The sequence below is a fragment of the Molothrus aeneus genome, chromosome 7 (genome assembly GCF_037042795.1).
Source record: "Molothrus aeneus isolate 106 chromosome 7, BPBGC_Maene_1.0, whole genome shotgun sequence".
NCBI classification, from domain to species: domain Eukaryota; kingdom Metazoa; phylum Chordata; class Aves; order Passeriformes; family Icteridae; genus Molothrus; species Molothrus aeneus.
The window spans coordinates 22,611,533-22,636,425 of NC_089652.1; the positions used below are offsets into that span (position 1 = coordinate 22,611,533).

Below are 24,893 nucleotides of genomic sequence, written 5' to 3' on the forward strand. Positions count from 1 at the left end.
ACAGGGAGTAATGTTAAAACAACACTGTCCTATCTTGTTGGTATTCATGGCAGTGTCAATTCTTTTGTAATGTGGTCATGCATTTACTTTACTTTTGCAATTACCAGCTCTTAAACTCACTAATACATGACTTGCATAAGTAGCACTATAATTTTAAAAACTTTTTTGCAAAATATGTTTTGTCTGAGTGTGAAAACTGTATCAAGGGTTTCTGCTGTCTCTACAGTAGTGGGTCCAGTAGGTTACAGTCTTTAACTCAGGAGAAAACCAAGACAATTACAGTGACTGAGAAAAGTCTGTTCCTACTGGAAGCAGAAAATAGGACTTTGGATCAATGGGGGATTTTAGATTCCAAAGTAATATTTTACTCAGTTTGCAAGTGTAAACAAATAAACGAAAGTGTGTAATACAAAGGAAAAGTAGGTTTGGGATAAAATTTTTCAAGCATTGTTTTTGATGTATGTCCAGTATGTACAGATATGTGAAAATTATATGATACACAGTTTGTAATATCTTGAGTAAGGACTGTTCAAATATAGAGATTAATCTTACAAAGAACTGTGATAGCCAGAAAGAAAAGTGCTCTGGCATGGCCGTGGTGTTAATTAATTAAGATGCTTTACATCCTGAAGACTGAGTCAAAGAGACAAACCCATTTGTGTGATTGATTTGGGATGTCCTGCTGACAGTGTTGGTAGAAATAAATGGACCATCTACGGATAAGTAAATGGGGTGAGAAAAATTTTTTTAGTGAAAGGTTAAAAGAGGAAGAGAGAGTGTGATCTAATATTTGTTTAGATATGCATGAGAATATGGCTATATATGGAATATACTCTCTTTTATTCCTTAGGAGGGACATTGGAGGATTAAAAATTGTGAAGACAAATCTTTCTATATCTGCAAAAAAACAGGGCAATTTAATAGTGTCTCTCCTGAACTGGAATCAAATTGTCCAGAGGTAAGTGGGTTTGTGGTTGTTTTAGAACTATATTAATGACATAGAATTATATAGGTAACTTCTAAATACAGCTACAGAACATGTGGATGCAAATAGATAATTTCAGTTTTTCATCCTAAGGACATGCATGTTTTGCTTGGAAAAATCACATTGTTTGCTTTAAAAGTATGTAAACTAAATTTTAATGTAAGATCAAAAGCCTTCACAAGATGCCTTTCATGGCTTGTTGTTTCATCAGTGATTGTGACCCAAGTTCCTATTTTTTTCTAGATCAAAAGTGAAACCCTTTTGTCCACCATCTGTGCAAATAATGGCTGTTATATGATGCCTCGTCCCACACATGGTTTTCATACATTGAAATGGAATGTCAGGGTGAAAACCTACCAGTTTCATTGACTCGGAGAAACTTGCACATTTGCTTTCAAACACAAATGGGAAGGAGCACAGCTATCTAACTAGGAGATTGTATCATATTTTCAGGCATTTAGGCTCTGTGTTCTGGTAGTAAAAGGAAGAATGTTAAAGTATGACTTAGTTTGCCATCAGTTCCTTTTCACAGTGTGGAAAGAGGAAACTTGTTGAATTTCTGTTATATTCAAAACTGTGGAGGGAAAAAAAATCTCTCTTTTCTAAGCTGCTTTATTATTTAGCTAATTGTCTTCCTTTTTTAAAATTTCCTCTTTTGTTTCTTGGGAAATGAAGAAACGCAGCCAGTTCAGTTGAATTATAAGAAGGTTGCAACTGAACTGTTCGGAGTCAGATGCAGTCTTTTGCCAGATGTAGTGTCCAGATCCAGACTTCTTGTCATACCATTATGGACATTACTACTTGATTCCAGCTTAAAATTTCCAGAAGTTTAGGGTGACTGCATTTATTTCATTTGGACCAATGTATTTTGTCACTCAAGAATTTTGTGTATTGTTAGTGTAAGGAAATTTGTTTGACAGCACTTCAACTTCTTCTCAGTCCTGTGCCCCTCAGGATTGAGTCTCAAGGTATTGAGCCACTGGTCATAAGTATTTTGACCCACTCTGGCAACTTCTACTCAGGATAAATTTCGGCTTCTTGGTGTTTCACACCCTGTAAAAAACATTTGCTGAACCCTCTTACAGTCCCTTGGCTTTGATCCTTTTCTTTCTAATGTGAAAAAAGTTACATTCAGTTAATCAAAAAACTGAGAGAATGTATTATCTCTTTATTCTCTTGCTTATTTAAAACAGTTGATCATAAATCCAGGCAGGTATGCTGCATGAGCTCGCACCAGCAGAACTTACACCAGTCCAGGTGGTGTCTCTTGGACACCCAGGGGTGAATGAAGTAAAAGACTAATAATGAGATGAAATGAGGCAGGCTGACCATGGACACAGTGTTCTGGCTCATCTGATATCCACATTTTCAGTGATCTTGAGGGTTACTGCTCTTCAACCATGGTAGGAAAGAAAAGATCTACAGGGATGCCAGGGATCTTCAGACAAAAGGGGGTCAAGTTTTTAACAACTATACAATAATTAATAATCTATAAAATGATGTTCATTTCTTTTAAGGGATGGGAAAGACATGGTGGATATTGTTACAAAATCGACAGTACCCCTCGAAGTTTTGAACATGCTTCCAGTGGTTATTTCTGCCCATCTGCACTTGTATCAGTAACCAACAGGTAGTTAATGCTGTTAGACAGTGTGAAGATACCTCTAACAAGAACTATTCTAACTTTATAAAGCGTTGCATGGCAAAACATATCACCATTGTGAAATAATATTTGCTTGAGGGGTGAGCATAATTACTAACATCAGCTGAAATCAAAGGTGTGCTTTGCCTTACTTTTTAATTGAAAATAAATTTAATAACAAGCAATTGTTAGGCTAATAAACACTTTCAGCAATGTGCCCATTTGGGCATGCAGAAATCTAAAGAAAATGCTTGCTGCAGGGGTATGTAACATCTTTGAGAAACTTTATTAGTGTACTTGAAAAGTGTACTGAAAGATGAAAATATACTTATTTTTATAATGAGATAAATATAAAATTTTAATCCAAATCAATTAATGTTTTATAAATGTTTCTATTTATGTATTAATTTTATGTGGTTTCTCAGCAAATAGGGTAAGAGAGTAAATGTTTGAAAGCATTTGTTGCTGTTTTCCCATGCCTTGTTCTTATTTGCCTCTATTCCAGCTTTAGGAAGAGCTTTCTCCTCTGTAGATGTCCAGATGTTTGAGTTTTCTCTGCTTCCTTTGTTATTCACCCTTCATGATGGCTTTTCTTTAAAGTTTGACATACTAATAGATAAATTACATCGATACTGTGACTGCTGCCTATTTATAGTTTAAAAAAATCCTAAATAACAACAAAAAAAAAAAACAACAACCCAAACCCTAAAAATACAAGGAGGAAATATCTACTCCCTTTAGACCAGGGAAAGTAACCCTCAGCAATCAGATAAAGAGTCAGTAGGTATTTTAGGAAACCACTGGCTACCCTACATAAAGATTGACATCAGTGGGAATTTGCTCTGCCCAGTGGTTCCAGGATTGTGCACAGGGTGTGCAGCACTGAGCTGTAGTGTGACAGAGGTCCTTTCAGGGGGAATAAGGGACAAATTCTTGCAGCTGAGCATTGGCAGCTCAAATGTGGCAGGGAGCTGTAGGCATGCTGCACATCACTACAATAATGTCTTCTCTTTTTCTGCTTTTTTTATTTTTATTTTTTCACTTCTTGGTGTAGCCATCACTAATTATTACGTTTTTTCCCAGTTCCAGTTAGCAGCAGTAGCAAGGAGTAGCAAAAGCATGTTAGTTTAGTGGTTTTGTTAAATTACTGCTGGGGTTTGTTGTTCTGGAGTGAAAACTGCAAAACTTTTTCAGTTACTGATCCTAAAATGTTCATGAGATAGTAAGTTGTACAGGAAGGAGAGTAGACATAAAAAGAGGAAATGAAAATTAAATACAAGTTCGGAGTCCCTCACAGTGTTACAGATACTGTAACACTGATCACAGTGTTACATTCCATCTTTTGCATTAATGTCATCCTTATATTTAGCCATTATTTTCTGAGTTTGTATAACAATTATATCAGAACTAATTGTATTTAAGTGAAAATTGGATTACTATGCGCAGCAGTTATAACTTGCAAAAAGGTGTACGTCTCTTAGATAACTTTAGTGAAGAAAGCAAGATTCTTTGTAGTCAGTTCAGTTGGTGCTTTGGGTCCTTCAGATCTGGTTTCTTAGTGCTGGTTTGTGTATCTGCTGGTTTCAGTAGGACACTTCTGTGCAGAGGTTTTTCTTTTCTTTCTTCTGGAGCCTTTTCAGACCCCACTAACATTTTTCCTTCATACCTGGAGTTTCTTGTTTTAATTTGTGCATCATTAATACATTCTGTCTTTACATCTTGCAATTCAAGCACTGAGGTTTTAAGATCTGATTCTACTGTTTCTTTTATGTGCTCAAGTGCTGAAAAAATAGGGGTACAGACTTATACCTCAAGTTCCCTTTCTTTCTGTAAAGAAAATTAAGTACATCCATTATATTTTTCTCTTCTGAGAAAACGTAAATGATATCACGAGAGATATTCACTGAAATATCAATTTACCTATTTTATTCTAAAAACCTTTATTTTGATTATTTTATTAAGGTTTGAACAAGCTTTTATCAACAGCATGATCCGCAACATGGCAGAATCTGAGAGAACTTATTTTTGGATAGGATTGCAAGACCTTAACAACACAGGAGAATACTTTTGGCTCAGTACAGCAGGCAAGAATCACTCAGTGAGCTACACAAACTGGAGCAAGTACCAACCACGTGAGTAGCATGCTGGTAAAAATTGCAGTGGCTGGAAATGGAAACTGGGCAGGGTGCTCTCTTCTCCACAGCACCAGTGGCTTAGCAGGGACTGAAGAGTCCCAGTCCTTTCCTCCCTGCTTGGCCAGGAGAGCAGAGAGATAAATTTGCATCTGCTGTTGGCTCCACAACCTGAAGTTGCTCACAGTCAGGTTCTCCCTACAGACACAGCTAATCCCTGAAATTTTTCTTTTCCCATGAGGTGTCTTTCATACATTCCTTTATGAACTATAATACATTTGTTGCATACGTAATATTTTTTTAAAGAACGTCAAAAACCAAACTTGATGCTTTCCATACATTTCTTCGTGAGCTTTTCAAGGGCTTTCTGAGACTCCCAGCAAAAGATCCTAGAAAAGTAATGAATCTTATTCAGTAACAGTCACAGTTTGAAAATTGTGTTCTATATGAAAAATAGGCCAGAGGTTGCCAGAAACATTTCTGTGAATAACAGTGTGGAGGTTTCTTCTTCTTCCCCTTGAGTTTAATCTTGCTTGTTTCATAGTAATTCTTAGGAAAATATTCCAAGGAAACAAAAAGTGAAAATGTTCAACAGTTGTTCAACCTTTGAAACATAAACCACTAAGGAATACCTGAAAATAGAGATATATTTATAAAGATAATCCATTTCAATAATGATTTGGACTCTATACATGTATTGCTTTACTAGTGCATTTTGCAAAAGTAATATTTTCAATTGCACTTCTTCTCATGCATTTTGTGAGAGGAACTGTTTGTCCTTTTCATTTTACAAGCTCAAGCCAGCCAAGAGAGGCTTATAAATTGGCTGCTGACCAAAGAATTTGCTAGTTTTGTAAGTTCATTAAGCTTTTATCCAGAAACCCATGTCAATAAAACAGCAACTTGACCAAAGCAATCACAGAATTCAGATGTTCTATTCTGATATTCAGCACTTATTTCCATGTCTAGGTCATTCTGGAGGATGTGTGGCTATGCGAGGGCAGCACCCTGTTGGTTACTGGGAGGTGAAAAGCTGTAAGAACTTCAAAGCCATGTCATTGTGCAAGCAAAAAGTCAATTCTTATGAAGAACCTGAACTTACTTTTCAAAAATATTCGAGTTCCTGCTATTTTGGATGGGAGTCAGACCCTAATCTGCTCAACTGCTACAAGGTACATGTCATACTTGCTTTGAGTTTTTCTGATTCTACATCAGCTTAAGAATATGCTGTTCCTAAAACATTTTTGATGAGGCATTATTTCTTTGACTCAACAAACAAAAGTTTCCTGTTACCATCCTGCACTGCATTTGAAAGTGAGAGAAAGTAACAAGAATCAGAGCTTTGCTTGAAATTTACCTGGTTTGGTTAGGAAAAACAGTGACTAATATTTGATTTTTATGGGTTTCTGAAAAAACTGCTCTCTAAAACAAACTAAATTTATGACAATGGTTATTTTATTGCAGATATTTCACAATGAAAAAGTTCTGATGAGAAGAACATGGGATGAAGCAGAAGCATTATGTCAAGATTTTGGAGCCCATCTTGCTAGTTTTAGCCACATCTATGAAGAAACATTTTTAAACAATCTATTATATACAATTTTTGATAGGTAAATATATTTTTAACACCAACAAGATTTATCATAATTGTACTAATCTACAATTGACATTATTCCATCCTCTTTGCTAGTGTCCAAAGAAGTCCCTACTCTAACATGAACTAAAAATTGAGTGAAATGCATCAGCAGCATTTCAATGTGATTCTTTTTGAAGATGATCTTTGTGGTAAATGTTGAGCAGCTGTTGTTGTCAAGGTGGTGTTTTTGTGAATTAACATTCCTTGTTGAAATGGAGGTTCTACCATTTTAATCCTATTTTAAATGTTTTCATCTTGTAAAACATAATCTAACATTTTAGTGGGAAAGCAAGAGTTTACTTCAAGAATTCTAAAAAGTTAAGAAACGTATTGTGGAGTAATATATTGAATTGAAGAAGAAATTAATATGTGTATTTGTACTATTGAAAAATTATTTCTGAAATGGCCAAGGAAAAAGTGCATGAGAAATGTTATTTTCTTTGTTTCTGTTATAGAACAGAAGAGAGACAGTTCTGGATTGGATTTAATAAAAGAAATGCACTTTCTGGAGGGACGTGGCAGTGGTCTGACAGAACACCTGTAACTATCTGTTTACTCTGTTTTTCAGTAACCTTTCAAGTCACATCTGAGCATACATTGAACCAAGGCAAAGGCTTTTAGATGTGGGCAGCTGCTGTTAATCATGTCAAAATTTGTTAGGTTTCATAGCTATTCACTTATTTTTATGAAGAAGAAGTCTGATACGAGTGAGTTGGTCAGGACATCGGGAGACCATGACTATGGACCCTATTATTTGTATTTTACCATCATAATTTAGGCAGTCCTCTAGTTGTTGCTTAGCTGTTCCTATTGTACACACATGTCTAAATCCTTCCTTTTTCTCCATGATGAGGTTTTTAAATGCTTCATCTTGGGCTGTCAGTGAAAGAGAATGAATGTGCTGTTTTCAGGTTGTATCTTCATTTTTGGAGGACAAGTATGTTGAAGATGACTCAAGAAGCTGTGGTGTGTTCAAAGTAAACAGAACAGTCTTTCCAGCACACTGCAAAGAAAAGCGTGAATGGATATGCAAAATACCAAAAGGTAGAATGTTAATTATCATGCACTGTCTGTTACACACATTACTTGCAATTCAGTAGAGACAAAGAAAAAAATATCTAAAAATCTCCTTTTTAGCCACCTCTGGAGTTCTCACTGGTCTTCTGCATGGAATCATGGCAAAGCCAAATGGGTTATTCCACTTACGGAATAACCCAAATGGGTTATTCCACTTGTTGTTCAGTTAACAGATGTAATGTCAACAGTCATATAGCAAGATTACCAGTTAATTGGAAATACCCATTCAAAGTTGTTCTTCATAAAAACGACTGTATTTTTTAGTGAGTGTGGCAATTATTTTATTTAATTCCATGTTTAATTCCCTTTTTTATCCCTGAACAAGAATAGCAATATTCTTAATGATTTTTGGTTTGTTTTTGGGCTTTTTTTGCAGGTGTCAAACCAATGAGTCCAGTTTGGTACACAGCTGGTATGAAAATATTTTCTTTTTTTCATCTTGAAACAATATCACTTGGACATACAATTTAAGCCTTGTTAAAAATAAAATAACTAAAATATTCTATGTTGAAAATTTACAGTAAGGATCTCTGTAGGAACTATTTGTTAGAGATCAAATCTGCCACTGTTGTTTAGGAATACCAGAGCATCAGATACTGCTCTTGATATCACTGCAGTCTCAGGGGATAGAGTATTAGGGGAAAAAAACCTCATAGTCCATTTTTTGTCACCACAAATTGATATGTTAAAAATGGTTCTGCTGTTCCTTGTGGTATATTTGTCCTCTGACATGTAGCTGCAGGCAGACCATGGGGGTAAAAAAAGATGAGACTTGAAATGAGATTTTTACCCCTGCACACCATTGACTCTTTTGCTTATTTTCTAGAATTGCCCTGGTCATACTATCAAGGAGCAGAATATCTTTTCCATGTCAGCCCTGCAGAATGGGAAACATGTAAATTTGTCTGTGGCTGGCTTCGTGGTGGATTGGCAATAATAAATTCTTCTGGTGAACAAACCTTTATTCAAAATAAAATAAGGAAGGTAAGAAAAAAACACCCCTTTTAAAAAATAAACCCTCAGGCTATTTTCTGTCATATCTTACAGAGAATCTGTCTCCTGTTATTCCAGGTAGAATCTAAAAGACATTTTACTTTAGAAATAATTTTCTGGCTGTCTTCATTTCCCATATCTCTCCCTGAAGCCCTATTTAGCTTAAGAAGTCAATAACATTTCAAATCTGCAGAATCAGCTCTACTATTGAGCAGGTTGATCAATCTGCCTCAAAAGACCCAAGAGGAGCAAAAGCCAGATTCCTATCCCAAAGCTGGGAAGGTAATTGGGGGCAAAGAGAAAAGTGTGTTTCATGTGTGGTGTACATCCCTCTCTGCCCACCCCTCTCTGCCCATGGGGAACCATCATGGTTTCTCACATTCCAACAGTGTTTCTGTCCACAGATTTGTATTATGTCTACTGAATTTACCCCCCTTGTGACTATGGATTTTTATATGGGGAGAAAAAAGACATTTTCCTCTAAATTTCCTCCTCTGGTTTACAGCAGAATTTTTCTAGAATTTTCTGATGTAACAAACAGCTTTGAAAGTGAGAAATAGCTTCACAAGCAGATTAATTCCCAAGAAACTGAGTCTGTTTCCTTTTAGGTGTTCTCAGTAAAACCAAAATAATGACAATTTTAAAAATTAATGAAAATATTCTGTCTGCCTTACTGAGGACAAAATTCTACAGCTGTAATGTAAAGGGATATTGTAGTGTAATCTTTAAAAGAACATCTGGTTCTGGGTAGAAAAGCTCTTGACCCACACTTATTGTGTACAGGCCTTCTCTGCCTTTAACTTGTAACAGAAAGCATAAATAGAATTGTGTTGTAGTAATATAGGGTCTCTCACTTTCCAAGGAATTATGTATAATTTTTATCTTCTATTTAAGTAATTTTATATTAAAGCATGATGAAATAGATTTAAACTAATAGATCATGGCAGAAAAAGGTTTTCATGAAAAGCAACATAAATGGCTATACTGTCTTGTCTTCTTCCACATCTACCAGAGACTGTGATGAGATGTAATTACTACGTCACCTAACTCTGAATATTTATGACTTTTAAAAAATTACATAAATTTTTAAAAATATATATTTCTCCAACTTAAGATCACTTAAAATGGATAATCAGAATGCTGCTTTAGAGTAATGTTTATGTACATGAGGTCTTTCAAAAGTGGATTGATCATTAAAGTTAGTGGATATTTCAAAAGTTTATGAACATTCTGCAGTGAAAAAGCAAATTTTAGTCTCTTTATACTGGAAATCTGCTTAACTTCCTAGAAGTTTTGTCTCAGAATACAACATACACAGGTATTTTAAAGCCTGCTGGGTTTGGCTGAGCTTTCTCAGCATAGCCACGTTTGTCCCTGAGTGATTGTAATTATTTTGCTGTGGAAGTAGGAGTAATGGCAATCATTAAAATAATACTCAGCAGTCTAAATAAACTTTGCATGTATCATTTGAAAACTTGGTCAAAATTTCTTAGCGTGGAATTTGAAATCACATTTTTCACTATTTCTTTAAAAACTGTAATATGTAGACTGAGTGCTGTGATTAGAAAATTTAAACTCAGGGGCCAGGCAATACCAAATCAGAGAGCATTCCAGAGTCTTTTGTCAGAAATATGTTTCCTTCATTTACTAAATAAGATGTGAGCTGGAGAAATCCTAACTGTAACTTGAAGGACAGTGTGGAGGCACAACACAGGCTGGACATCAGTTCTTTCTGACAAAAAATAAACGTTTTACTGATACAGGGTGGCTTCTCTAGTGTCCTGTACATTCAGAATTTTTTGGTTTTTCTTCTTCCAAAAGCTCCCAAACTGTGATTGAGTGGCTAACCCTGAAGTGAAACTGATTCATAGCTGAAACTAGAATCAATTCAACAAAGCAATAACACATGGCTGTTGGAATTACATTATTTCCATGCTTTTTCAGTAACACTTGGCCTTTTAGAAGCAAAGGTCTAGATCCTTTCATGAGAGCAGCAATCAATCGGGAAAGCATCTCTAGAGTACTCTAGTATGAACCATGCAAAGTTAGTAGATGTTCAGAACGCATTTTGGAAACATCGAGGATCAGCACTATATTACTGCTTAAAGGAAATATTTGCTATTGTTTCATTTTAGGAATTGGGGGAAGACAAATTATGGTCTAACATAACATGACAGTCTTTTCAAACCAGATAGGCTGTAAATTCCTGGGTTATAGAAGACACATCAGCAATCCTGTGGAAATTTGGGAGCTAAATCATGCTCTACTCAAGTGAATAATCCCACTGAAGTTATATGAATTAACATGGGCAGGGTTTAGCACCTGTTCTTCCCATTGGAACCCAATAGAGATGCTACTTGAATACACAGTCTGACTTTAGGAGTTTGGTAATCCATTGGTAGGAGGGCAACAACATCTAAACACATGGCAAACCATTTCTTTTGTAGCTCTCAACTACTGATGTTCACTGGTGGATTGGATTGCACGCAGAAAACCTCAGCGAGGAGTTTCGGTAAGAACTCATTTGTGCCACAGTGCTGTGAGCTGTGCTTGGCATGCCCTGTCCCACTATGATGGGCCAGAGCAGTTTGGTGACTGAGGGATATTCAAGAGACAATTTAAATTCCTATGTAAATATCATTCAGAATAATATTGCTCTTAATTTATCTCCCCATTGCAGAATTCCTTCTGACAAGGTTGTGAAAGACATTTATATAGACCTTGGTCACAGTGGTTGTTTGTTTATTTTCTTCTCCCTTGCATCACCTTTTGAACCCTTTGATGAAGGGTGTGAATTTAGGTAAGGATAGGACAAAGGGGGAAAAGTGAAACTTCATTCTTAATATTTCTGTGCAGCTGGAGAGATGAATCACCAGTAACGTATCAGAACTGGGATGAAGGGAGGGAAAGAGATCTGCAGAAACCAGGGAAAAGATGTGGCTTCATTTCATCACAAACAGGTTTCTTTTCTATTTCCTTTTGCTGCAGTAATTGTAACTTTATTCTATTGTTGGCCAAAGGGTTTCTGTTTTTTTTCTTTGCTTTTGAGAAATGCAATCCATATTGAAGTCCTGTTCCATAGTTATAATTTGCATGACTCCTTCTGTGATTAAGAAAATAATAATGAAATATCATTAACATGCTCAGAGACTAGGTTTTAGGTGTTAAAAGTATATTAATAGTTACAGCTCTCTAATGTCAAAAAACAAAGATTCCAGTGATATTGATACCTCAGTTTTAATTGGGCTTTTATGTGGAACAGCAGTAATGTTAATGCATTGCTTGTGTTCACAGTTTTCAGAACCAAATGACCCACATGCACTTAGCAACAATTTTTCCTACATCTATAAACCGTTTTTCTATCAGCACATGACTTTAAGTACTCAGATTTCTACATTATTTTTGATCCCATAGCCAATCTGCTGAGGGATTTTTGGGTGCCATAATTTTGGTGCTAGCCTTTCAATCATGACAAAGCTTTATATTTTACTGGGGTATTAAAAAAAAGTCACAGTACTGCTGACTTAGTGACTTCTATCATTTTCCAGTGTCTGTTTTCTGATGATCTGCAAGTCATATGATAAAGTAAACAGGTCAGGTTCCAAGAAAAATAAAAATAGCCAGCTTTGCATTTGTGAGAAGTGCTGAAAAAGATTATTGCAGCTGCAGTCTTGTAATCCCAGGCTCGAAAGTCAAAACTGAAAAAACATAAAACCTTCTTTTTTTCCACACGTAATCTTGGGGTTTTGATTCATGACTTATGAAGGCTTGAGTTTGCCATTGCCATATTTAGTATCAGATAAAAGGAAGAGATGCCCACCCTCCCCCCCTCAGCTGGCCAAAGGTGGGGGCTGGCCATAAATTTGTTGAGTTTCTGAAAAGTGTGTTTTCCTCCTAAGCAGGTCAGCATTTCATATCATCACCTGGATCTTGCCAGAAATTTTCAATGTGAGGAACTCAAACTATCTTATCTGGAAGGCATCTCTCTTTTTTTTTTTTTTTTAATAAATAGTTTTATAGTCACATGTTATATGACTTAGTGTAGAGGAATTGGTTTTACTTGATAAAATTAAACTGGAAATAAAAGGATGTGCCCATGAACCATCAAATCCACTGTAATGCAGTATGTCCAAATGTATTTGATGTAGAATGTCTTTTTACTCAGATAATAAACAATATCCAAGCTATCTAAAAAAAACCCTTTCCAATTCTCAAACCAACATTGAACTGTGTTTTTTCTTTTTGTTCAGGACTCTGGGGTGATGAAAACTGTACTGTTTCTCTTCCCTGCATTTGTAAACGTAACATTCCAAAGAAGATAGAGAAGGAGATTCCAAAAGACCCAAACCAACAAGGAGCATGTCCCAAAGGCTGGTTGCACTTTGGATTCAAAGTAAAACCTTTTTTTATGCTGTTTTTTTGCTCAAAATGCATTCCATATGTAGGACAGAAATCATACTTAAGGATTACTTAATATTTGAAGATTTTATTGCTTTTTGAAAGGAGAGCTTTTAGGTTTATAACCACTGACATGGTGACCCAAGATTTATTGCAGTTAAATAGCTGCCCCCAACTTTAAGAAGTTGTCTTAACAAGGTGTTAAAAATTTTACTTTAGTTTCAGGGAGTAAATACTCATGTATGCAAAAGCTATGCAATTGTATTTGTGCCTTTGCCATAAAAAGCCTGCTCCATCCTCTCTTTTCCATATATGACAATTTCAAGTGTCTTTTATGATCTCAAAAGAGGTCTCTAACCCCTTGATGTGCTAAATGGATCCCTAATTGCTGCTGTCCTCTGAAACATGCTGTTTCAAATGGCCTTCATTAAAGGTAATTATAAACCAAAGTGAATTCACAATTGTGGGTCAAAAGGTGACTATTTCATCTGGCTTCTCTTAAATGCCTAAGTTCCTTATGAGCAACATGCATTGAGGTGGCTGAATTTATCCCAGTGCTCACTGCAGTGACTGCAAGGATAAATTTAACCTCGATTGTTTGCCTTGAAACAACTGATTTGAATGCAATCCACATCACAGCTGGAAACTAACACTGAGCGTGCTGGAGATGTCCATGGCAGGACAGAAAGCAGTGAAATATTTAACATTCAGTAACAGCATGTGAAATGTTTTAGTGACCACTCTTAGTGATTGATAAATGGCTGGAGGAAAGCAAACAAAGCAAGTTTGTTTGTTTGGTTTTGTTTTTTGAAACAGTGCTTTTTAATACAAATTCCAAAGGATCTGGAACATCTGAGAAACTGGTACTCTGCACAGGAATTCTGCAGTAACTATGATGGGTCACTTGCTATCCTGGAAGATGAACTGGAGCAAGGTAGAGTGCTGGAAATATTGTTAAATAAATAACACATTATTTTCATTAGGATGCTGTAGTAAAGTTTAATCTTGGATACAGATTTAGGAAAGAAGATCGTTCAGCTCTTACCCATGGTTCCACTGCTTTAAACACATTAATGTTTCTCAGTTTGATGAAATTTAAAGGTTCAGTGAGATACATGACAGGTACATTTTAAGGAATAATGGCAAATTCTTTTGTGCTTACCATGCTTTAAAAATACTCCCAAAAATGGAATACCCATTTAAAAATTTGTAGTTTAAAATTTCTGCCTCATTATCTAATATTTATCTTTCAGTAGTACTTAAAATCTTATCTGTAGTATAGCACCAGGCTGGAACTGTCAGAGAAATTAATGCCATCAAATTTGAAAATATTTATGAACAAAAACCTGTAGGTGAATTTCACACACACTTGTAAAACCACTTATTTGGATGTGGGAGGAATCTCACTGGCTATCTTTAGTTAAAAAATCTTCAACTAAAACTGGGAAAAGCTTCTTCAGCTGGACTGTATAGTGGTTGGGCTGGTATTATTAGCTAATGTACTAGATCCTAACCCAATTGAAATTAAGCAATTTAACTGAATTTATGGTAAGATGATACTGAAATGCCACTCAGTCTTATTTTCTGGTAATTGTGTAACATCATTGATTGGAAATTATTTTTTCAATGCTTTAGTGTGTTGCAAGAGACTTGATCTATCCCTAAAAGCTTATTGGTCTATTTTATTTTTTTGTTTCTGTTTCATTTTGAAGCTTTCATAACAATGAATCTCTATGGGTGGAAAACAAGCGTTTGGATAGGTTTCCAGAGTGACGATTATGAAAAATGGTTGAATCAAAATCCTCAGATGTATTCTAACTGGTCACCAGTTGAACTAGTGGATGTGAGTATTTTCAGGGGGTTGTGACAGTGAGAAGTTGGTTTTATCCATAAAAAATCATGACTTCCATAAGTCAGGGCCAAAGTTGTTACAGCAGTTTAGGCTGCTCTTAATTTTTGCAACTTCGAAGAACTGTGGGTACAGATTTACAGGCACAACTAGAAGTAGCAAACAAGGCACCATTGAGACAGACATTCACTTAATTTGTGGCTCTACTCACATTCTCTTGCAGCTGGTTTTAAGCAGCAAACTTGGAATCATGTGGTTAGTATTACATGCTTGGTCTGAGCAAAGTTTAGGAACAAGATTATTAATTTCCTATTTTAATACATTGTTTTACAACATGTTGGTCCCAATTATTGTTAGCATTTTGGATTGTTCACTGAAAGCTTGTGGCTTTTTAATTATGAGTTTATTGTTTCAAATTGTATTTATGGGACTGTTCATTGTTCTACCTAAATGTTTGTCATAGAGACTTTGAGATAATTATTCTCTTAAATTTAATTTAATAATGCTGTATTGTTTTACACTGTGTATATTTAAATTAATGTAAGGTTCTGTGTTGATTGCAGAGAGAGCATTTTAACATTCAAGATCAACTTCCCCTGTGTACATTGGTATCAAATAGCCCTAATTTTTATTTTACGGGAAAATGGTACTTAGAAAACTGTCAGAAAAATTATGGGTTTGTCTGCCAAAAGACTCAGGGTAAGATTTTGTCTTGCTTTGCTTCTGTTCTCTTTTCTTACTATATGGAATTTGTCTTACTTTGTTTTTATCTAGAAGCAGCTTTTTATAAGTGTCTCTAAAACAAGGAACATAAAAGATTTCTAAGACAGTTTGATGTTTAGACAGATTAGCTCTACACTATTTAATAAATCAGTAGCTGGGATGTAGAAGTAATTGCTAAAAAACATTCTGTTATTAACTTTTCCTCCTAACTTTGAGCATTCTGTAGTGTATCTTTGAATTAGAAATAGAGATGAAATTTTGTATTTTCTCTCATGGCTGCAGAGTAACCACAAAATGCTAAACTGAGGATGATTTTGATGAAAATAAGATTTAGGGTGGGGGGTTGTAACTTGCAACGTTAGATCAGAAGAGACTGTAGCAAATACATTTTTGTGAACAGTGAGGATCTGACTGGCTTATTGAATAGAGCTTGGCTTCTGTTTTCTAGTACACACTTCTCTAATTCTGGTACCGTAAAGTTCCTTTGCCAGAAGCATGAAGTGTTTGGGAGGAACAGGGTTCATGCTGGGGAGGAACAGGGTTCATGTTTGGGAGGAACAGGGTTTGTTGTGTTTCCCCAAGCCATGTTCCAGGGCTGCCTCTGGGCTGGGGGCCGTGGGCAGCTCTGGAGCCCCATCCCAGGTCCCGGGGCAGCCCCTCTGCCAGCAGGACACTGCCACAGCACCCAAACAGGGCAGCAGCACACTGGTGACCCTGGGGTGAAGGGAGGGCTGACATCCGAGCCTGCGGGGAGTCTCCTTGGCAGCTGCCTCTGCTGCAGGGTAGTTTTGTATGACTCAGCTCTATATTCTATTATCACCCTTACATTTAACCCTAAAGTGCAGAGACAACACTCTGCTACTGTTGCCTGGGAGGGGAGGCACAGCCAGCTGGGAAGCAGAACAAGTACCAGCTTAGGGCACTGCTTACGTGTCACTCATAGCTGGATTTTACATTTATTGGGAACTGCAGTTGTGAGAAGGACTGGAGTGATCCTGCACACAGTGCAGAAAAGATAAATAAACGTGCTTTCCTGCTGGTTTGTTTCAGTTACATCCCAATCGTTTGTATTTTAACCCCTTGCTGCTGCTTGAGACAGAGAGGGGAGGCGTGGAAAGGCAGGAAGGAAAACAGTTCCCTTATGGTGGCCGGGATTCTGGCAAGGGTTTGGGCTGCAGTGGGTGCTCAGGATCCTACCCACCTTTCTCAGCTGTGTCACTGAAAGTCAGGAATAAAACTCTCCAACACTGTAATTTCAGTGTTAGAAAGCTGGATTATTTTATTTCGGTGCCAGGCGTGCAGGGAAGATCTGCTCCTATTCCATGCCCTGCAGCCAGCCAACAGACTAGTTGAAATCTGTGAAACTTATACATATTCATTACATTTCCCCAAACTCATACATATATGCTAAATGTTCTGTGAATTCTTTTGCATATTTAAATCACTTCTTGGAGCTTATATTACATTACTTTAGAGTAGGGGTCTTTTGAGGGTCTCTGGTGGCCATTTGGGGAACATCCCATTCCTCTAATTATCTATTTTTGGTCATAGCCCTCCAAAAAAGTTTATTTTCTTGGAATGAATCCCCGTGATGTGGGCTGGTCAAGATATACTTTCATATATCAGATGACCACTTGCCCACTAAGCACTGTTGGTTAAAGCTAAAGGAATTCACAAGGTTCAAATGCTTTTTGTTACAATTGAAGATTTTCTCAGCAGGGCAGTGGATCTGATAGTGGCCCATGGGCCTGGCTGTAATGCAGTTCAGCACTGCCCCGTGCACAGCAGAGTGCTCCTGGGCTAAATGGACCATCCTGCCTCCCCAGTGGGACATCCATGGCACTTTCCCAAACTATCAGGCAGTTCAGTTTGCTAAGTCAGCAGAAAATTTCCGTGTATTTTTCTTGTTTCCTGCTTTTTTTTTTAATTTTCCTCTAATTACTGTCATTTTCTGCAGCTTTTTACAGGCTGTGTCAGGTTTGTGCAGGGTCAGGCGAACACCAGACCAAGGAATTTGCAGCAAGAAGAGCAGAGAAGCAGGGAAGGGAGTAGTGAGACAGCCTCTTGCTGGCAGTAGTGAACTGCTAAATTTGCTCAAGTGTCCAAACAGATGTATCAGTTCCTGGAAAGATGAGTTGGTGCTTTGCTTCTGCCATCCTGCCTGCATTCCATCTCCCCTTTTTTTGAATTATTTTCTGAAGGAGACTAAAATGAAAGAAAGCAGCAGTGGATTTGAACTGAGCTTTCTTTTTTAAATTTCACAGTGCCTTCCAAAACCAAGGAGCTTTCAATTTTTTAATTTATTTGTAACAATAGTTCTGATTATTTTAGAAGCTGCTCAGCTATGATAAAGTTGTCTGTTTTAAAAATAAGTTCTTTTTCTTTCCTGTTTGTAACAGACATGTCCAGACATCTTATCAATGCATCCGATATGTATCCTGTGCCCGATACTTTAGAATATGGAAACAGAATGTATAAACTAATAAGTGGGAATTTTACATGGTCTTCAGCATTGCAAGCCTGCAAGGCAAACAGTGCAGAGCTGGTGAGCATTACAGACCAGTACCACCAGGCCTTCCTCACCGTCATCATCAACCGCCTGGGATACAGCCACTGGATCGGCCTCTTCACTTCCGACGTACGTAGGAGACTCCCGACTGTCAGTGGGATGCTGCAAAGGAGATTTTCCAGTAACAAACTAGTGAGCTGTGTCATTGATTTGAAGTCACAGAAAGTTTGCATCTAGAGGTGAAACATTGGAAAATTTGAGCCTTAAACTTTCTTCTTTTTTTTTTTTTTTTCTTTTAACATAATGTGTAAGTCCAGTGACAGCCAGTTTGGTACAACAACTACTGAAAACTAAATGCCACAGATAACTTAAAAACACAGGGGAAAAAAATCTCTTGAAACATTGACATTGAAATTTCATTGTTTCATTCATAGTAGCCCAATGGCCCAAATAACTGCTAGCTGAAAACAGAAAATTAGATGTAGTTTGTAGTCTTCCAAAAGGAGTCGGGAGGATCCTTGGCTCTGCCTTTTGTTGATCCTTGCTGGGCTTTTGGAAAATCAAGACATTCTGTAATTCTGGTGAGGATGCCACCAAAAGAAGATTAACTTGTGTGGTGCTGAATTATATCCAAAAAATAACCTGAAATTTGTTTTGACAGAATGGGCTTAATTTTGAATGGTCAGATGGGACCAGGTCTTTGTTTTCCTTCTGGGAGGACGATGAGTCCCAGGCCTTGGGCGGCTGTGTTTACATTGATACTTCAGGACACTGGAAAAGTGCAAATTGTGAACAACTTCTGCAAGGAGCAGTTTGCCATGTGCCACCCAGTAAGTCTTTCAAGGTTTATATTCAACCTTTGCATCTGCAAGTGTGTGTACTGACAGTGGAAATATGTGAAAGGAGGTTAATTGGTTAGAGGTTGAGCAATGTTAAGCAAGGCTGGCTATTACTTAAAACTGAAGTGTATTTCTCTGTATTTCCTATTTGTGAAGCCATTTTTTTCCAATAAAATATTGGCCATCAGGTCTGATCTGTAGGAGAATGGAAAGAGAACTTTCATAATAGAAAAGAAACAGGAAAATTACCTACTCTGTCTCTTCAGTGAACATCATATTATATGTGAAAAATGAGGATTGATGACCTAGCTTGAATGGCAATAAATCCAGTTTGCTGGAATTAACTGTGGGATGGGAGAGGGAAGCATTTAGAGCAAAATGAAATACTTATCGTATCTTCTCTGATGGACACATCAAAGACTGTGCAAATTTTTTTTTAGTAAAGGTGAGAATATTTTTCTGTATCTTAAAAGTTGAATTTCCTGTAATGCTCTGTCAGTCATCTGGGGTTTAGTAAAATCCAGAATTCAGGCATGGAACTCCATTCAGTGCCAGACTCCAGGGTCTTGTGGCAGCATCCAATTCTTCAAATCATTCCTATTCAGTGGTGTTGGTCATCTGGGCCCCTGGTTAGCTCATGCACATCACTATAGTTAGATTGTCCTGATCCTGCTGTTGTGATCCAGCAAGGTTTTTGATCAGAAGTAAAACCAGCTGTACTCATTTAATACAAATGTATGCAACTGCTAGATTTTCACTTTGAAAAAATAGAGGCATAACACAATAACATGCTATTAGCATTACTCCAAAACAGTGTGTGGAATGTTATATTAATGTGTATTTTGTTGTGCCAATAAAGCTGTGCTGTTACTTCTATCACAGAAAAGAAACTCAATGCCTATAAAGGCTTATGTTCAGAAAAAACTGTACCCTGGATCAAATTCAAAAACAGTTGCTACAGCTTTTCCACAGTTCTTCAGGGCATGAGTTTTGATACAGCATATGAGGTCTGCAAAAATCAAGGTAAGTGATTATTTTGTAACTACCAAATGTCATTGTGATATCTTAAATCAATATTTATTTTCTGAAATGACTGAAATCATGGCATATGTTTTCTCTGATTCAAGATAATGTTAGTGGAGCTCATAAGCCAACTATGAAATTGGAGGCAGCATGCATCAAAAAAATGTTCCTTTCTGTGTGAAAATACTGGTTTCTACAATAAAACATAATATGAACATTTTTCCCTTCAAATTTGTTTTAAAGTCATGTGAGAGCAGTTTTGTATCTGCTTGAGCATTTTCAAAATTATTACAAATTTAAGAACTTATAATGTATAACCGGACTTTTCAAGCTCTTCAATTAAGACTCATAATGTTAACTTTTTGAAGTACAATGTTTTAATGGCAAGGATTGCTTGAAAATTTGTTCTGTGTTTAATTTGAAGGATCAGATCTTCTGACTATTCAAGATGAAGATGAAAATGCCTTCATTTTGGAAGAATTACACAGTTTTGGCTACTCTGTACAAATGGTTTGGTTGAACATTCTGCTTGTTACAGACAGTAAGTTTGGGGAAGAATAGAACTGCATTTAAGAACCTGGTTTGGGTTTTGGTTATTTTCCAGAAATCATTTTCAATAACCATTTTTCAAAACACTTTGGTCTTTTGAGATTTTTTTCACTGATTTGTGCCTGTCTATGATGTAGTAAAAACAGTGAGGCTTTCTGCAATGGTTACCAGTATTCTGAGTACTCAGTATGCACACATGCATGTAAATGCCTTTATTACTTCTTAAAGATACACTGCAGACTGTCTTCTGTGTTAGCTACATAGGATGTTTTTTAAATCCTTCAAGAGAAGAAAGTAATACAATGTCCAAACAGACAAAATCCTGGTATTCTGTAATACTGTATTTTTTTCATGTGAGGGTAAATCTGACTGAAACAGAAATATTTATCAAAATACTATTCTATTTTGTAATAATTTTTTACTTCTGCCCATAGATGAGACAATCTCCTGGTTTGATGGTTCTCCTTTAAATTATTCTAACTGGGGCATCAGAGAGCCTGAATTTGATAATCTCAAAGGGAATTTCTGCATCAGCTTGAGGACCACAGATGGAGTCTGGCAATTATCTCCATGCAGAGAAAAAAAGGGTTTTGTATGTAAAATGGATGCAGGTATGTGCTTCCATAAAAGAAGGCAATTCTGTCCTTATAACCACTGTTTTACTTGTTCCTTGTTGCTTGCTTACTTGGTGTCAATTTTCATTTCATTAATTCTATCCCTTGGCATTGGGGAAAAAAATACCTCTGAAATCCCCAGGAAGCTGGGGTGACCTCTGTTTGGGGAGCCCAGGCAGCCCCTGCCAGCTTCAGGAGCCTTCCTGTGACATCAGGGTGACCTCCACAGCCCCCGTGGGGAGGGCAGGTCCAGCCTGGGAGATCTGTGCAGGCACCACAGCAGCAGGAATGTGGGTCTGTGAGAGAGCTCAAGTGTTTCAGAGCCCCCACCAAATCCCTCAGTCACTGCAGGACCCTCTAACCAGGCTGATCTGCCTCTGCATCGTTCTGTTCGTGAATCTGTGCTTTAAAAAGTGGGTAAATACTGCTGCTCATCCTTGCACTAATGCCAATTAATATATTCCACCAAATTAAAGGGATTTTAAAATGGATACTGAGAAGACAATCTACCTAAAACCAACAAAAATAGGCTGTTCTTTGTTTAATTTGGCTCATGTCAATGTTATTCCAATTCGCCAAGTTAAACAAAATCTAGTATGTTATTTAAAGTGAATATGCATAATAGCCTTTGTGGGTCATTTTGTGACTGTTCTGGATTTTATTTCAGATATTGATACAACAGAATCCTCTGGAAAAGGTAAACTCTGTACTTTTGAATAAGGAATAATATACATTTTGAGCTGATATTTTGTGAGACAATATTTTTCTCTGTTAAACCTGTAATTTGAAATATGTAACATAGAAGGAGTAGTAATGTTTTCCTTAAAAGAGCTATATGTTTATATTTCAAATTACTTATAATTCTAACTATATTTGCTTAATAGCAATTTCTGTTCTTCCCTTTCAGCATCACACAGTGGGCTTGTGGCTCTGGCTGTTCTTGTGACATTGGTGATGTTGGCTGCCATTTCCCTTTTCCTGTGGTGCCTGCACAAAGAGAACAACCAACTCTTCCGCAGGATACTGTGGGTCAGAAACGCCTATTTGCCACAGATTAATGCTGATAGTCCTGCTTTGGAAGAAAGCATCCTCATTTCTGACTTTGAGAGAAGTGAAAGCAATTAATTGATCAGAAGTAGCAAGTGGTATTGTCTTCCATGTGAAACTTCACAACCTACAGTGGATTTCTTATTCTTGGAGAGCCCATATCCTGAGGAACCCTCATGGCCATCAATATCAATGCTGGAGGAGCTCCCTACCCTGGAGAGCTTTTGCTTTGTGGCAGGATGAGGTGAGGATGCAAGGCAGAGCCATGGAGAAATGTTCTTCTCTGAGACAAGACAGGAATTGAAAATACTCACAGACCATAAAGTTCCAACCACTCACTTGGAGCAGACATGCTTAAGGTCCCAGAGCAGTGGACATTTTCATGCAACCTTTTCCTTTGGGAATATTTGGGCCTTTGTGTTTTGTTTTTATACTTTGCAGTACCTGCTTATGAGCTGGCGTTAAAATTTGGCCTTGAATTTAGGAACTCTGAAATACATTCCAAGAATTATGGGGAAGACTTTTTTTCTGCAAAATGAACAGTTATTTTTCAGACAATAGATTCTTGCCACATTGATTTCCAAGCTTGCAGGGAGATGAAGTCACTCTTGACTTGGGACTGCCACAGTTTTGGAAGTTTGATGTCTAGTCCATGTTATAAAATAAATTAGTCTAGAGATATAATGGCTTCATCATTCTGAACTTATTGTACTCATTAGAGATGCATCCAGCTTCCTATTCAAGATTTAGCTGTGTCATCTCTCACCTAGATTATTTCAGACATGGACTCCCATCAGCCTTCATTAAAAACATTTTTGGGCAATATCTGTTTGAAGAAAAACCCCTGTTATAAATCTTTCTGAAGGTATGGAGCAAATGACCTTACTGTTCACCTGCAGTGTTCCTGTGAGCACTATTCATGGACACTTTGCTGAGACCCTGCTCTCCAAATCTAGGGCTGACATGTGGGGGAGCCACACTGCTGTTCCCCAAGGGTGCTAATCCTCTATGCCTGTGTAGCAGACACTTTCCCTTTCAGTGTTCATACCAAGGTGCTAAGGAAGAAGATGAATTTTGCTGACCCCTTGCTCTGTTGATGTGAAGGAGCCAGCTTAGGTCTCTTTTCTATCTCAGTTCCAGCAGCCCAGGACAGAAGTGTTTACTCTCCTTGGGATTTCCACCAATCCAACCAGTCCTCCATACACACTCTGAAAACACCTGGGAGCTTTTTTATTTTTTATTTTTATTGCAGGGTGGAAAAACAAATGCTTAGTGATGGTTACTTCACAATGGATTTAATGTCATTTCCTCCATCTCTAAAAGCTGCTCCAAAGGGCTGCATTTGTTGTTCTATTTCTCAGTTTCCTTGTTTTAAGGTGACTCATTCTAAAAGTTTTGCAAGAGCCCTGAGATGGAGCTATGTTCCTCAGACTGAAGCAAGCAGCTAAGGCCAAATGAAATGTTTTTACACAATATTTGTGCACATGCACAGGAATGTATGACTGCCTTTTAGCTAGATTTCACATGGCCAAAAATTGCCTGTTCATGCCATAATTATGTGTAGGGCTATTTTTAAAAATTATTTCATACATAAAATATTTCTGTGCTGGTTTACAGAATTGGTTTACTCTTTTTGATGACTTCTAAGGTTGTAGCTATCACAAGTTCTTATCTCAAATTTTTCTATCATATAAAATATAAATAGCTTTTCTGTGTACATTCTATCTAGCAGTTTGACCCCATACATTAGTCTTGGGTAATATTTTTTAAGTTTTGGTTTAGTCCTCTAGATTTATCTATTGGACTGTTTTTATTTGCAGTCCATTATTAGAGTTTATGGACTGCAACTTTTAAGTACAATTGCCAGATAATCTGTTGTTTATATGTATTACCTTTGATAGCTTTTTACCACCAAAAGAAAAGGAAAAAAAGCTTATGAACTCTTCTTTCCCGATGACTATTTCACCTATTCAAACTACAGCTAGAGGAACTCAAAGCAGTAAACCCTCTTCATCACATTCACTGAGAAGTGTGTAAATCTGCCTTCTTACAGTACAGCAAGCAGAGTGGCTTGCAAGGTGGTTTTTGTTTGCAGGACTAAGCTGTGCCATCTCTGGGGACATGTGTTTATTGGGCTGCAGTGCTGTTGATAGTTATACAGACTCTGATCAGATTTTGATGTGGTTAATTAAGCTGTATTTTTTCACAAAACTTGACATAGATGTTTTATCAATTTTTCTTGAGGTCTGTTTTATTCCTTAAAATATATCTGAAGGGTAATGGCATAATCAATAAACCTAACCTCAAAATAGTGATTGTTGATTAATGTTGATGTAGATGAACTTGTATTAAAGAAAAAAAGTTGAAACAGTGTTTTCTTCCTACTTTGAAATGGTTTTGAAGGAACAGACCCTTGGATATTTATTTTTAAATCTTTCATCATTTAACTTTTTTATAACTGCAGATATTATTCACTCAAGAATGTAATCAATGATTTCTTTCTAGTCTTTCTACTGGACTTTGTTATCAATGGCTTTCAATTGTTTTCCCTTAATCAGAGGTCTCTTATACTGATCAGAGTGTATGGTGACTGTGATGACATTGGCAGTGCAATTCACTGTATTATTTCAACTGGAAAATTAAAGCGTGACTGACAGTTGTCCATGCTGTAATTTGTCTTGAATCTCTCCCCAGCTTTACTAAGAAGAGAGGCTCTGGTATCTCCTGAGAGCAGTGCCCAGGCTTTTCCCTGGCTCATCCTGCATGAGGACAGCTGGCTCCAGCCTCCTTTCAGGCTCTGTGACTGGACTAGACCTGGGCACTGCCCACCATCTCCACACACAGGGTGGTCTGAGCATTTTCCAGGGCATGGATGAG

General features: G+C 37.1%; 1 protein-coding gene across 1 annotated transcript in view; it reads left to right on the plus strand.

Annotated features, from left to right (window-relative positions):
* PLA2R1 (phospholipase A2 receptor 1) overlaps positions 1–24,678 on the plus strand; it is a 37,180-nt gene extending 12,502 nt beyond the window's left edge. The window contains exons 9-30 of the mRNA XM_066553227.1: positions 851–958; positions 2,503–2,615; positions 4,590–4,759; positions 5,729–5,931; positions 6,224–6,369; positions 6,851–6,935; positions 7,307–7,439; positions 7,849–7,884; positions 8,299–8,456; positions 10,913–10,977; positions 11,322–11,425; positions 12,716–12,858; positions 13,680–13,797; positions 14,576–14,706; positions 15,276–15,411; positions 17,835–18,073; positions 18,606–18,774; positions 19,666–19,806; positions 20,231–20,347; positions 20,790–20,966; positions 21,637–21,666; positions 21,877–24,678. Coding sequence (XP_066409324.1) covers positions 851–958; positions 2,503–2,615; positions 4,590–4,759; positions 5,729–5,931; positions 6,224–6,369; positions 6,851–6,935; positions 7,307–7,439; positions 7,849–7,884; positions 8,299–8,456; positions 10,913–10,977; positions 11,322–11,425; positions 12,716–12,858; positions 13,680–13,797; positions 14,576–14,706; positions 15,276–15,411; positions 17,835–18,073; positions 18,606–18,774; positions 19,666–19,806; positions 20,231–20,347; positions 20,790–20,966; positions 21,637–21,666; positions 21,877–22,094 — 2,940 coding nt within the window. The 3' untranslated portion in view covers positions 22,095–24,678. The remainder of the gene's footprint in view (positions 1–850; positions 959–2,502; positions 2,616–4,589; positions 4,760–5,728; positions 5,932–6,223; positions 6,370–6,850; positions 6,936–7,306; positions 7,440–7,848; positions 7,885–8,298; positions 8,457–10,912; positions 10,978–11,321; positions 11,426–12,715; positions 12,859–13,679; positions 13,798–14,575; positions 14,707–15,275; positions 15,412–17,834; positions 18,074–18,605; positions 18,775–19,665; positions 19,807–20,230; positions 20,348–20,789; positions 20,967–21,636; positions 21,667–21,876) is intronic.
* Positions 24,679–24,893: the final 215 nt, after the last annotated feature.